This window comes from Ochlerotatus camptorhynchus, unplaced genomic scaffold, assembly GCF_037179485.1.
Source record: "Ochlerotatus camptorhynchus isolate MF236.1 unplaced genomic scaffold, CSIRO-AGI_Acam_v1.1 ptg000050l, whole genome shotgun sequence".
Lineage (NCBI taxonomy): Eukaryota > Metazoa > Arthropoda > Insecta > Diptera > Culicidae > Ochlerotatus > Ochlerotatus camptorhynchus.
In genome coordinates, this window is record NW_027040540.1 from 1,452,472 (window position 1) to 1,466,537 (window position 14,066).

At 38.1% G+C, this 14,066-nt stretch overlaps 1 protein-coding gene and 1 pseudogene across 1 annotated transcript in view; one reads left to right on the plus strand and one right to left on the minus strand.

Annotated features, from left to right (window-relative positions):
* Window positions 1-14,066, plus strand: part of LOC135717141 (E3 ubiquitin-protein ligase TRIM45) — a 31,818-nt gene that overhangs the window by 5,310 nt on the left and 12,442 nt on the right. The window contains exons 3-4 of the mRNA XM_065239092.1: window positions 11,701-11,892; window positions 12,042-12,274. Coding sequence (XP_065095164.1) covers window positions 11,701-11,892; window positions 12,042-12,274 — 425 coding nt within the window. The remainder of the gene's footprint in view (window positions 1-11,700; window positions 11,893-12,041; window positions 12,275-14,066) is intronic.
* LOC135717146 (NADH-ubiquinone oxidoreductase chain 2-like) lies at window positions 609-7,215 on the minus strand (annotated as a pseudogene).

Below are 14,066 nucleotides of genomic sequence, written 5' to 3' on the forward strand. Positions count from 1 at the left end.
TGCTACCTTTCTCCTTCCTTTTGCCGTATAAAACTCCTGTCCCGGAAGCTGCTTGTAGTCGGCTTTGACGTAGGTTTCGTCGTCCATTACCACGCAGTCAAACTTCGTCAGCATCGTCGTGTACAGCCTCCGGGATCGCGCTTTGGCCGTCGTATTTTGTTTATCATCGCGATTTGGAGTCACTACCTTCTTGTAAGTCGATAGTCCGGCTCGTTTTTTGGCTCGATGCACGGTTGTAGACGATACACCCAGCTTATTTGCGGCATCCCGGAGAGAGAGGTTAGGGTTTCGCTTGAAACTACCGGCAACTCTCTTTGTCGTCTCAGCGGCTTCCGGTTTTCGATTTCCCCCCGATCCAGACTTCCTGGCTGTCGACAAACGTTCCCCAAACACTTTAATTACATTTGTAACGGTTGATTTGGCAACTTTTAGCGATTTTGCCAACTTTGCGTGCGAGTAGCTCGGATTTTCGCGATGCACGAGCAAAATTTTGATACGCTGCTCTTCTTGCTTGGACGGCATTTTGACAACTGAAGAGTGAATTCCAAAATCAAAATAGGAGCAACATTCTACACACACACACCTTCAAAATGAGGGGTGTTCAGGTTTTTTAAATGCAAAATTGAAAGAAATACGTCAAGTTGATATTGACCAAATTTTGACCGTATCACCCTTTAAAACCAAAAAAAAAAATGCTAATTTTTTAATGAAGGAAACATTCCTTAAAACATTGCATTTTAGTTGCTTGCCAAACTTTTTTAATGTCGGCCTAAGTGTTCCTAAATTGGGCCCATACATAAATTCAGCAATCGACTAAATTTTCAATAGCAACCAAAAATATCCATTAGTCACGTTCCAATAACGCGTTCATCAAGGTAAAATTGATAAATAGCAGATTTTTAGCGATGGGCCCAATCTTAGATCCATAGGCTAACATTAGAGACATTTTCCCTACGTACCTACATTTTAAATTTTGGAAAAAAAATAAATAAAATCACATTCTGAAGTCTCTAAAAGAAAATCCAAGATAGAAATCACGAAAACTATCTTTATATGATAAATTGTCACTTGAACTATGGTTTATCATTTAAAGAGAGATAGAGAAGGATTAGTAATTTCCATCTAATTTTACTACATTTTTGCTTATCAGTGACATTTTGTCTACAATGTGCAGACTTCTTCAGTGTCTTGTACTAATACTCGACTCTACAGTACAAAAGACTGAAGAAGTTTGCACATTGTAGACGAAATACGCGTATCTGTCAAGAATAAGTAAACGAGATAGTGGAATTAAACGGAAATTACTAATCCTTCTCTCGCTCTCTCCGTCTTGTGCAGAACCGAATCCACCTTTCGTGGCGAATTTTGAACGTATATTGTTTTACCGGGACCACTATACTTGCTGATTAAATTTTATTTACACAGATAAAAATTCTGAAATTTAATTGTGATGTAAACATTCATTCACGTAAACTTATATTTCATTTCACGCAACCGAGCAACTTGTAAACAATGTTGTTTACAAAGATGGGCTTTTGTTTACAATATTCGCTACATTGCATGAAATGTTTCAGAATTTTACATGATACAGTACCCCCAGTATTATGGGCCAGTTAAACAAGATCGTATTTCCAAATTATTGACAAAGCCACAGGAACAAGTGATTGACCATATGAATTTTGCAATATAAAAGGTAAATATCTGATAGTTTTGTATTCTGATTGTATTTTCTTATTAAAGTAGCGTTTTACTTTTATAAAATAACAAATTAACAGATATATTACATTACCGACATAATGGGTCACTTTTGTACAGAATTATGGGTCAATCAAAGAGAAATGAACTTCTTCTGAGCAAAAAATGGATCTTACATTTTTCTTATTTTTTAGATATTTATGAGATTTTGTTTCTTTCTAAATCTGTGAGTAAAAAACGCCAATACTGTAACAATTCATTGCATTCATTATTGAAAAAAAAATGCTTGAGGAAGAAAATAAAAACAGTAGACTTTCAATTAATCGCAGATGCTTAGGTTTTCTCTTCTTGTTATTTTTAAAATTTAATTTTGTTCTTTCATGTTCTTCTCAGATTCTGTTCCTATCGTTGCTCGACTTTACTTTGCTGCTTCAACTTTTTGCCTGTTTTCGGCTTTGTTTTAACATTTCGCTTGCTTTATCTAGACAAATTTTTCATTCGATTTTCTTCTTCCTTTTTTTCTTTCTGCAGTTTTCTTTGCTCGATCCTTGCTAGCTTAGCCTTTTCCTGCTCTTTCTTCTCTTGATACTTTTTGTTGTACCATTCTAGCCATCTGGCACTAGTTGCCACAGAAGGAACGTGTTCTTGAGTCTTTCGCTTACGATCACCTTTCTTGTCATCTACTTTAGGCCAAACTAGCACATCATCAAACGGATCTTTTGATTGAAGATTGGATCCTTCTTCTCTTTCGTGAATAGAATCATTTGCCGGTTCAGTTTTTCGGACAGGCTCTTCAGTATTCGATTCATTGGCTATAATAAACCAAAGATTTTGAAATATTAGTGCTGCTAACGTAAACTTGAAGCAAACTTATCAAATGCTGATTCATTATTTACCTTTTCAACCGGAATACAATTGCCACTTTCATCGAAAGTGAAGTTCAAAGAAACACTTCCTCACTGATTCAGCGGCTCCGTAAATATCAGACCTACGGACCTGCCAGTTCCTCCAAAGGGCCATACCAAAAGTCTTTGAGACGGTTGTCATTGAATCTAGATAGAACCTCTTCATCCAGTCCCATTTCAATGTACGTAAGCTGTTGTTGATAAAAATCTGTCGTTTTTGCTGGATTGAAATTCGTATTCGTTGTCGTTGGATTTTCATCGATTGTTCCAGTTTCCGCCTCTGATACATTTGATGGTAAAGTACTGAAATCAATCTCGTTAATATTCCATGGAGAAATACCGCAGAGTTTTAAACCTTTTTTTAAGGCATTCTTTTGAGTTTGAAAAACTTTCGATGGCGGTTTTCATCAATTTTCCAAAGTAGGCCTTGTTTACTATGGAATCGCTTCTAATTCCAACAAACTCCGTCAATACTTTAAACCAATTTTTTTTCAAAGGCCCGAAAAAGACTTTGTCCAGAGGCTGAAGGAACCTGGTCGAGTTTGGAAAAAGAGAAACTAAGATGATTTTCTTTTCCATGCAAAACTCATGTCGTTTTCGGTTATTTCTAGTGCGAAACTAGTTCCGCCCTAGATCCGCCCTAACAGCTGTCAAAACGTTTCTTTATTCGAGTGGGTTGGATCCAGATCCGCCCTGGGTCTGACTCAAACTTGAAGAGGTTCGCTCTGTCGATTTTTTGAGATCCAACCTGGGTTCACCAATACACACAAACGCTAGCTGTCAAAATCAAATGTTGTTTACATTATTCACCATTCGCGAATGTAATCGAATGTTAAACGGATTGAAAATCAGCATAGAAAAATTGAGGTAAGTGTTGTGATAAGATTGTTTAATTGTATTTAATTCGTACGTTTTCGTTACAGAACATGGAATTTATTGAAATGTTATTATCATCATCGTCAAGTTCGTCTGATGATGACTCCGACACCGAGATCTTGTTCAGTAATCTTGATTCCTCAGATGGCCCACAAAGGAAAAAAATAAGGATTTACAGTCATTTCTGCGTGTTAATCAAATGGAAGTGGCCCATAATACTGGGGTGACTGTAATATTATCCCGGATTCAAATAGGCCACCCAAAACCAACCATAAATTGAACCAATATAATGTGCAAGTAAGCTTTACACTGAGATTTCTTAAATTTATTGTGCCTTATTTGTACCTGCTGCAAGTTTAAACTGACGATTAACATGTTGGAAGAGGCGTATGTCTCATCACGTCAATCTGAACAACAATTAATAATAAGACGGAATTAATAAATACCGGAACATTATATGTTTGCATTGCATCGATATTTTTCCTGATTTTCCAGAATAAACTCTGCTGCGATTTTAAATTTCCTATTTATTCCCCATTTGCGACTTATAATTGGCCTTCGTCTTTTTTCTACATGCAATAGTCATCCTCAATAGTCATAGTTCTCTTGGAAGTAAATCTGGCGGAAATCTTCGACTTCCAAGGTAAATCCGTTCGTTTTGACGATTGCGAGGAAAATTCCAGGTTCAATTCTAATGAGTATCCCAAATAAGTTCAGACAATTCATAGTGATTTCTGAAGGAGTTCTGAGAAGAATTTCAAGAAAGTTCTGAGGTGAGATCTAAGAAAAACCCGAGATGAACTCGAGGGTAATTAGAAAGGGATTCTGAGGAAAGCTTCAAGGAATTCTGAGGATAAATCCAAGGCATTCTGAAGAGGAGGGAAATATTGGAAGTTTCCAAGGGCAATTGCAGAGGAGAATCCCAAGATAGTACTGTGCAGAATTTCAAAGCATATCTGAAATGAATTGCATGCGAAGTTTAAGTAGAATTATGAAAGAAAACTTCTGCGAATTTTTTGGCTATTCTAAAAAATTCGAAAATTTTGTCGACTGTAGGAAGGAATACCATTGAAAATTTTAAGATTATTTTAGCTTTAGTGGTATTCTAAAAAGAACTCTTAGAAGGGGAATGATTCTAATGAACTTGAGAACATTCCGAAGATATTCTGCAAAGTGTTCCGAGCGATTTATCAAGGTAACAAGCAAAAAAAAAATTAGCATAGACAAATTTTGAAGATTGGGCTGAAATGTTCTGAAGTCATCAAAAAAGGAATTCTTGTTTAGATTCACGCATATAGACTCATTAAAGTACACATGGTAGAAAAATGTTCCGGAATTCCTTGGGGTACTAAAGCAGGGTGCCTACCACATAAAAACTAGGAATCCTCACGGAATTTTATTTTTCCTGGAAAACCTGGAATACTCAGGGAATTTTCAAAATTACAATCGAATACAACTTATCAAAATGTAGGCAGCTTGTCCTAACCCGATTATCTATTTTTCCATGTATTTTCACCTCAACGCAATCGAATTGAAATCATTGACATTCTATGAAAACGGAGCAGCAACTTCCCTCAAAGTTCTTCCCTTCTAGTTCCCTCATCTTGGCGTTCTGTAATTTTCTCTATAACATTCTAACAACAGAAAACGCTAGTATTCGTTCAGCAATTCTCTTCAAATTCTTAATAATTATTAGAATCCGTTAAATTTCTCTCCATAATTATCTTCAACATTCTCTTGCAAATTTGTTGACAAGCCTCTTGGTATACATAAAAGAACTACGTGTGAATATTTCTCAGAATTGCCTTGGGATACTTCCAGGAATTCCTTTAAAGCAGGGCTGCTAGCGAGTCACTTTTTAGTGACTTTGTAACTTTTTTCAAGCCAGTCACTAAAGTCGATGAAAAACTTAATTGAAGGATTTATTATTGAAACATTAAAATTTTGATTAAACTGAAATAATTTAAAATTGTTGAATATCAAAAAAATAGATATTGATAAAATGGAGCATAGTAAAAAAAAGTAAATCATAATAATTCATTACTCATAATAGCTATAAGTATTCAACCTGAATGAGTAATTAAAGAAAATGCTATTAATTTACGTAATGAAGTTTGATTTAATCCTCCTATGGCTCCAACAATTATTGATAAAATAAAAGAAATTAAGATCAAATTACAAATTACATTTTATGAAATCAACAATAAAGGAAATTATTTTTTGTCAAGTTATTTAAATTAAACTATTAATTGAACTTAAGCCTTCTATTACTCCTGGGAATTTAAAATGGAAAAGAGCACCTCCTCTTTTTAGTAATAGTTGATTAAATTAATAAATCATTAAAATTATTATTAACTATTCAATTTTTATTAAAAATAATATAATTAAAATAATTGCAAATAATAAAACAGATGAAGCAAAAGCTTGAGTTAAGAAATATTTTAATCTACTTTCTGAGGTTATTGAAAATTTTTACCTTCATTTATTAAGGCAATAAATGAAAGTAAATTAACTTCTAATCCTATTTATGCTACAAGAATTCAAGAATTTTAGGAAATTGCAATAAAGAACCTGAAATTAATATACTAAGAAAATTATTTTTAATTTTATTTTAATTTTAAATAAAAAGAAAAGAATTTTAACCTATACAACTACACTATGAACTCAATAACTTAATAAGCTAATCTTTTTATATTTTGGTGTAAGATGCACAAAAGTTTCTGAAGCTTTTGGAAATAGTTTAATTCTATTAAATATAATAATAAAAAAGCATTAAACCTTTATGATTAACCCTATCAAGGTATTCCTATTTTTCAGGCAATTCCCCCCCCATCTTGCTGTAGCACATTCCCTTCCTCATTCAGGACAAGCTGATAGTTGGACAAATCGATTTCCGCTTCTATCATTTTACAATTTTAAAATACTGAACTTCTGAAGCACTGCACAAAAATGGGCTGTTAGGATTTCGTCGATTTCTTTACTCTGACTTTGACAGTTCGAACGATTGCACTAACACCATCATACTGACTCGACCTCAGATCCTACTCGGATCCATTTTCATTCGTTTATTGAGAGTCAGGGTTGACTCTGACCCAGGTTAAAAACCGAAAACGACATCAGACAGTTCGATGCTAATATGGCTCTTATGTCCATCGATAAAGACAATGACTGGGAACTCGACATTTTTGTTTAAAAGTCAGCTGTAGAAATCGTTAATGTTAATCGTTAAAAATGTTTTGTAAGTTTGCCATCCCTCATCGGAAACTCATGCAGACCAGCCAGAGGGAATATTCTTTGCAATTTCACGTGTTACTCGCTTGCCGGGATAGATGATCATTGGTGGTGTGAGCTCAACGTCCGCACTACTTCCAAAAAGTACTGTGAAGTTTTCTTTGTCGCAGTTGATATTCACAAAGTAAACATTGCTGGCTTGAGCGTCACACAGAGCTTTGAATCGAGTTGGTACAAGCAGGAATCCTGTTCATCGAAATTGTAGCTGCGTTGTGGATCATTGAAGATCGAAAGGTCAACGTCAATATCTTTGAGGTTTTCTTCCACTCCTTGGTTACTTTTGCGCTAGCTTTCGGAAGCTTCGTGATGAATTTCTTACTGATAGTGGGATGCTGTTTCAAATAGAAATGAAACCAATTTTTGCCTGAAATAGAATAATTTGAACGAATTTATTTTAGAAAATATCCAATACTGACTTACTCGGGAATGACTTGGGTGATTCTCTCATTTTCCGGATCTTTTTTGCGTACTCAGAAACAGTACGAGTAAGGCTCGATTCACTGACGGGAAACCCCGCTCTGGACATGTAAAGAATCCATTCTTCGATTTTAGTCTCTTCTTCAGGAAGAAGAAGAGTATTAGGTCCTGGCTTGTTACATTTGGTTGTTTTCGAAGATGCCGTTGAACTGTACTGTAAGGGAGATTATGGTCTCTTATAGCCTGCCAAACTTTTCCCGTTTGTCGCGCCTGTTCAAGAGCGAGATGCACTATGCTGTTTTTCGGTTTGTCTTGCCATTTCCTTGATTTTTCAGAATGAAAATGAAATACATAAAAATAATAATGTCAGCGCTGTTAATCAACGTCCCTGACCCATAATACTGGCAAAAGTGAATTTGGCTGCCAATATTATGGGCCATATGCGTAGGTATTTAGCTTATTACTTAAGAGCGGAGTTTTATGGCTCTGATGAAAACAACAACAAATTAACAGCTGATCGGAGCTTACTGACGTCTGCCGGAAAAAAAGAACATACCACGTACATCTGAGCCAAGCATGTTGAGATATGTTATTGGTATCCATTAAAATTTTATTTGATGGTTATATGTTATTAAATAGTGTTTTAAACGCAAAAACTGCAAAGACTGACCCATAATATTGGGTGGCTCATAATACTGGGGTGACTGTATATAATGTAATCTTATAAGGCCTGTACTCGAAAAAATGCACCAGGCAAAAGTATTCGCCAAAAATTTATTTTAAGTCGGATTTTCTTGAAACTTTCAAGGAATGAACTAATACATTTTACACAACATAATGACTTTATTCAATTTCCTTTCCATCGCTGAAAGCCCGCACCTTTTTCTTAAGAACCCTCATTACATTTTGTGCAATGGTGGAGCCGACCTTTTTGGTCACTTTCATCCATTATTTCTTCAACTCCAGCTCGTTATTAAACACCTTGGACGATTTTCGAACTTTGGCCTTCATTATGGCCCAAAATATTTCCACCGGACGAATCTCTGGTGAATTTGGTGGGTTGGCGGTTTTTGGTACAAAAACAACGTTATTGTCTCTGTACCAATCCAACATCGATCGCGCGTAATGGCATGATGCCAGGTCCGGTCAAAATAATGTCTCGCCTCCATGGGACCGCAGGAAGGGCAACAGACGCTTCTGAAGGCACTCGGTGCGGTAAATTTCGCTGTTGATGGTACCCATTGTGATGTACGGTTTACTCATTTTACCGCATTGGCATATGGCCTGCCAGTATTTTTTGGCGAATTTGTCCACTTTCTTCTTCCTTATGTATTCCGGAACATCAAACCGTGATTTGGCAACGTAGAACTCCAGCCCCGGTATCTGCTTTGCGTCTGCCTGGTGTAGGTTTCGTCATCCATAACCACACACATCGGTTTCGTTAACCACTCTCGATACAGCTTTCTTGCGCGGGATTTGGCCGCCGTGTTTTGTTGATCACGCCGGTTCGGTGCCTTCCGGACCTTGAATACACGAAGCCCAGCTCGTTTCATGGTTTACTGAACGAACCAGACGGAACGCTTTGCCTTCAGAGCCGCGTCGCGAATCGAAAGTTTCGGATTACGCTTGAAATAATCCAACACCTTCCGGGCCTTCACAGGTTCAGCTGTCTTCGATTTTCTTCCACTTCCAGCCCGCCGCTCGGTTGTCTGGGACTCTTTTAACGATTTTACCACCCGAGACACAGTTGAATGGGTGATTCCCAGTTGTCTTCCGATCCATCTCATGGTCGCAGTCGGATTTTCCATGACGACGCGCAAAATTCTCCGGCGATTTTCTTCTTGTTTCGATAACATCTCAATAACCACTGAACAGATTGTTATGAAATTTTGCACATGTAAACAATTCACTCTAAACTAGTTATACACAGATTTTCATCAAATTTTACCCACAGATAAAAAAGTTACACACGGATAAAAATGGTGCATTTTTTCGAGTACAAGCCTTATGATATGTGACGCTGCATTTAAGTGCATCAAATTGAACAGAAATTTACACTTCTTTTTCGAACTGTGTAGAAGTACATTGAATTGGAACCTATTTTCTGTATTTTTTATTGGTTTTTAATTTTTGGGTGCATTCAGGGCCGTCTTTACCATCCTTGGGGCCCTTGGTCTTTTTTTTTTAATTTGGGACCCTTGTGATTAGATTTTTTAAATTCTAGCGCACATTAAATAAAAACAAAATAGGGGAAATGACGACTTCGGCATGACAGACTATTTTCGGCAACCCAAATTGAAACACTATTTTCACTGGATTTTCTTACGAAAACACTTCGCTGAATGCATGCAAACGATTCTTTATGCTTTCAGCTTCAATTTGACTATATTTATACCACTGAGAAAAAGCAATCTAGCAGGGTTTTCTTGAAATGAAACACACGCACTACAAATTGTAGCTGATTTCGAGTTGCCGATAATAGAACAGCAGATTTACATGCAGTTCAAATGGAACGGTTGCCGAAGAAAAACTGGTTGCCGACAATACTCGCTCTCACTAGAGAAGATTGGAGCGTTTCAAAACAGTTTTTGACAATTCTTTCGACTGAAATTGTTAGAGCAGCTGGCAGCAAAAGATTGTAAACAAACCAATACTGCATATGTGTGCGTTCCATAGAGAAAAAGGCTATAGAACGAAGGTCGCTGCTTAGGTTGCCGAGAATACGTAAATTCCCCTACTTGCGGCAATCAATTGTCGTTTAATTTTTTTCTAACCTGCCTTTATTTTAAATCCCATTTAAACTGAATAATCTAAATCTGTTTACGACTCCTCATACTTACTAACTTGTTAATAGAAGTGTTGATATCAATTTGCATTAATATTTCGGACTCAATATTAATGATCAGCATCCTAATGAAGTCTGATTTATAGCCTCACTGAATTTGTTTTTCACTCATTTTAATCTATCTTGAGTAGTTGATGGTCAATAATTAGTTTGTACAACTCATCTACTTCTGGCTCCTAAAAACAAACGAGATGACTTTCTAGTCATAGTGTATTGGAACTAAACACAGTTAGTTCAAAAATTTCACCGAACGAAAAAATTACAGAAAACAGTTCAAAGCAAATCAAAATCTTCACCAACGTGGGTGGTTCGTAATTTAAGAGTTGCAAGAAATGGATTACCAATATATTATTACGAAATGTTCCGCAGGTTGTCTTCGACTTGGTCTTATCCCAACCCCAAAGTATCGCAACCTTAGGCTCTCACCACGTAAAAATTGTGTAAACGCCTTTAATGCGGTATTTTTTATGTGAGCCTGTTTTTTTTTGTAAATCATAGTACTTTGATGTCTTGGGAAGGATATGATTGATGCCTCTGAGTCGGGGCGCTCTTCAAATTTGGGACCTTGCCTTAAGCCCACCATCGCTCTACTGCTAATACGGCACTGGGTGCATTTCTTATCACTTGGAAATGTTGAAATATTTAATGACTTTAAATTCGTTAACTGTGGCTTTAAATTTTTGTGATATTATGCAAAATAGTATCCAAAGGTTGAATGCTGTACATTTTCTTATACTATGAGAAGCATAATAACCCACCCACCGTCAACGGAGACCTTGATAGTTATTGCAATTTTTCCAATCATCGAAAGACGAGCCCTTACGGTTGCATCACACTAGTCTGGCAGGCAGCTACTGCTGGCGAGTGGATCCTATGCATGTCGTTACAGTTGGAAACACAAGTTACACATGACATTCATACCTACATTGTGCCTACACTTGGAACAACTAGCAAGGAGCACAAGTTATTCACTGTTCCCCGTACACAACCGGCCCACCCACACCAGGTTATATAATGGAGTTCTCGGAATGCCAGCTTGGGTGCTCCACAGCTCGCCATGTGAGAGGTAATGGCGGCTGTTGGGGTTTGTGGCAATGTTCGAGTTCTGCTGTCTGTGCACGTTCGATGTTCACAGATTTATGAATCCGCATGTGAGACACGTGCTTTCCGGGAGCCCCAGCCCCAGTCGGCGATGACTTTTATTGGCTTCCCCATCGTCAACGACGTATCGATACTGGGTGGTGGCCAGTGCAGTGCGAGCATCCTTTATCCATACACAAACACGCGGCACGGGAGCGGTGAGCACCGTTCCGATTCTTTTCACTTACCACAAATGCTTCCCACATTACGCCGTTACGATGCAATTTCGCTGTTGATTTATTGAAGTTTTTGTTTTGCTATGAACTTCCTGTTTTTTCTCCTTCTGATAGTTCTGTTATTGTAGTTGTTGTTGTTGTTGCTGGAATGGATTTGCTATGTAGCAGCTATCGATGACCGGTTTGGTAAATGGGAGTTTGCGGTACCAGTAAAGTTTGCCTGTTTTTTCCTTGATTCCTTGCTTCCTGCTTGCTTCCACGGAGGGCAACAGTAGGAGAGCCGTTCTGTGAGCACAACCATACGAACGAACGAACGATTGAGCATTTGATTTTCCCCTTTTTGCCATTTTGTCAGCCACCGATGAAAGCGGAGAAAATGAAAAGCACCCAGCTGCGGTTGCTGCAGCACATGAGCCCTCACGTGCCATCAATTGTGCTGCTAATCATGGAGCTTTCAGCGGGGAATCACGTTTTGATCAGATTAGAGCGTCTTTTCAGAACTTCAAGGAGAAAAACTGTTTGAAGTCACCATCGAAAGAGAAGGCAAGTACTACATACACTGGACTTTCTGATCTTACTTCGGGGTCAGTTGGCTTCTGTTGATTGGAGAGTGGATTTTCAATTTCGCAAGCCACACTGATTGGATCATGCTTATTGTGGCATTTTTTTTACCTCGATTACGATTTGTTCATCAAGATTATCAATTTCAGGCAAGAGAAAAAGCGAAGCTCACTGCCAAAATGGTGTACTCCGATAAGGAAAAGGACTTGCTTTGTCCCAGCTGTGGCGTGGCAACGGAGCTGCCACTGGGGGGCGTAAATCGTTTGCCGCCGCATTTTGTGATGGCGCGTAAAATTGAGGACATCGTTTCGGCCTGTGGGAATCCACCGCCGAATATTTTTTGCGAGCTGTGTTCCCACGAAGTGACGGTAGGTATGATGGTTTCGCCTAATGGTGAGCTGATTGGTCACGGAATTGTAAATTAGCTAGATTGTCTACAGCAGTGCATAGGATTGAAGATTTACATGACTAATATTGAATAAGTTACGCCCTTATTGATTTTCCTAGGGGAATTTTAATGCAAATGCACCCTAAACCGTTGAAAGCTACTCTAATGTGTTACCCTGGTCATGTTTTCTTTTAGTCAGAAGGGTAAGCAATTAGAAGTTAGCCTATCCATGGTAAGTAGCACACCCAAGTAACCAAGAAGCCCGTTAATCGCCCTTTTTGCGATATAAGGTAAATATAGGGTTTCCGAACTTTATATCAGTCGTATAGCAGCATACAATTGTTCATACAATTTTAAATTCAAATGTTGTGTTTTTATATGGTCTATCAGAACCGTATCAAGATTAAAATTATTAAGAAAACAAAAATTAACCGTAACTTTAGAAATGAAATTTTAAATTATACCCTGCTACATTGTTCGTTGGAAACGTGCGCCATATTATGGCCTAAAGGGTGTCCCACATCAAATTGTATCACGGAAAAATCGCTATAGAAAATTACCCATTACACTGTATTTTTATCGCAGTTAGTTTTTCGAAAGTTGGACACCCAAAATCAACGTCACGAATTGATTTTGTGCAAGCACCTGGAAAATTCTCAACCCTCTCATGGGGACATCGGAAAACAACTCGGAATCGTGTAATAAACGGTGAGTCGTGTGATTAAACGTTGCTACGAAACTCTGAGTATCGGAGAAATGAGGTCAGAAAGCGTTGAAAGCGTTTAAGCGGAATCCCAATGCTTCGGTCAGGGATGTGGCCAAAAAGTTGAATCTGTCCAAGTCTTTCGTTCAGAGAGCCAAGCACCGGGAGGGACTGCATACGTACAATGTGCCGAAGCCTCCAAATCGTGACGAACGGCAAAATAGGTGGGAAAGTCATGGGCCCGGAAACTGTACACCCAGATGCTGACGAAGCCTCATTTTCAAAGCGGACTTCCGGCAGCTTCCGGGACTACTGTTCTTCACCGCCCAGCACAAGTTTGATGTTCCGGAGGAAGTAATTAAGCAGAAACTTTCAAAGTTTGTCAAGAAATACATGATTTGGCAAGCGATCTGCTTATGTGGCAAACGGGGAGATCTACCTCAAGGAATGTCTACAAAAGCGTCTGCTTCCTCTATTGAAGCAACACGTGGGCCATACGATCTTCTGGCCGGATCTAGCTTCGTGCCACTATTCAATTGTTGTCTTGGAGTGGTACGAAGCCAATGGGGTCAATTTCGTGCCCAAGGACATGACCCCCCCCCCGCACCGGAACTAAGGTCCATCGAAAAATAATGGGTTATTATTATGCAGGCACTATGGTAGCATCCCAAGGAGGTCAAATCTGAGGAAGACATGAAGAAAAAGTGGGTTTCCGCACAGAAGAAGCTGCAGCCAGATGTTGTACAGAACCTAATGAGTGGAGTTAAGCGTAGGGTGCGAGCGTACGGTTATAGTATTGAAGTTGAATGAGATAAATATGCCAATAGCTTACTAATGGGTTATATTTTATTGTCTGAAAGTTTGAAAAGGATCGGTCTACGAGAGTATTTTCTACAGCTTTTTTTCGGTGATGCAATTTGATGTGGAACACCCTTTACAACTCTTCTTCAGATTACTTATTCGTAACATTTGAAACAAAAAAAATTAGGTTAAGAAACTGATTTTTTAGCGGCACTAAAAGCAGAAAATTTGATCTAGTATGGTCAGTTGGATAGTTAGAAAAATTGTT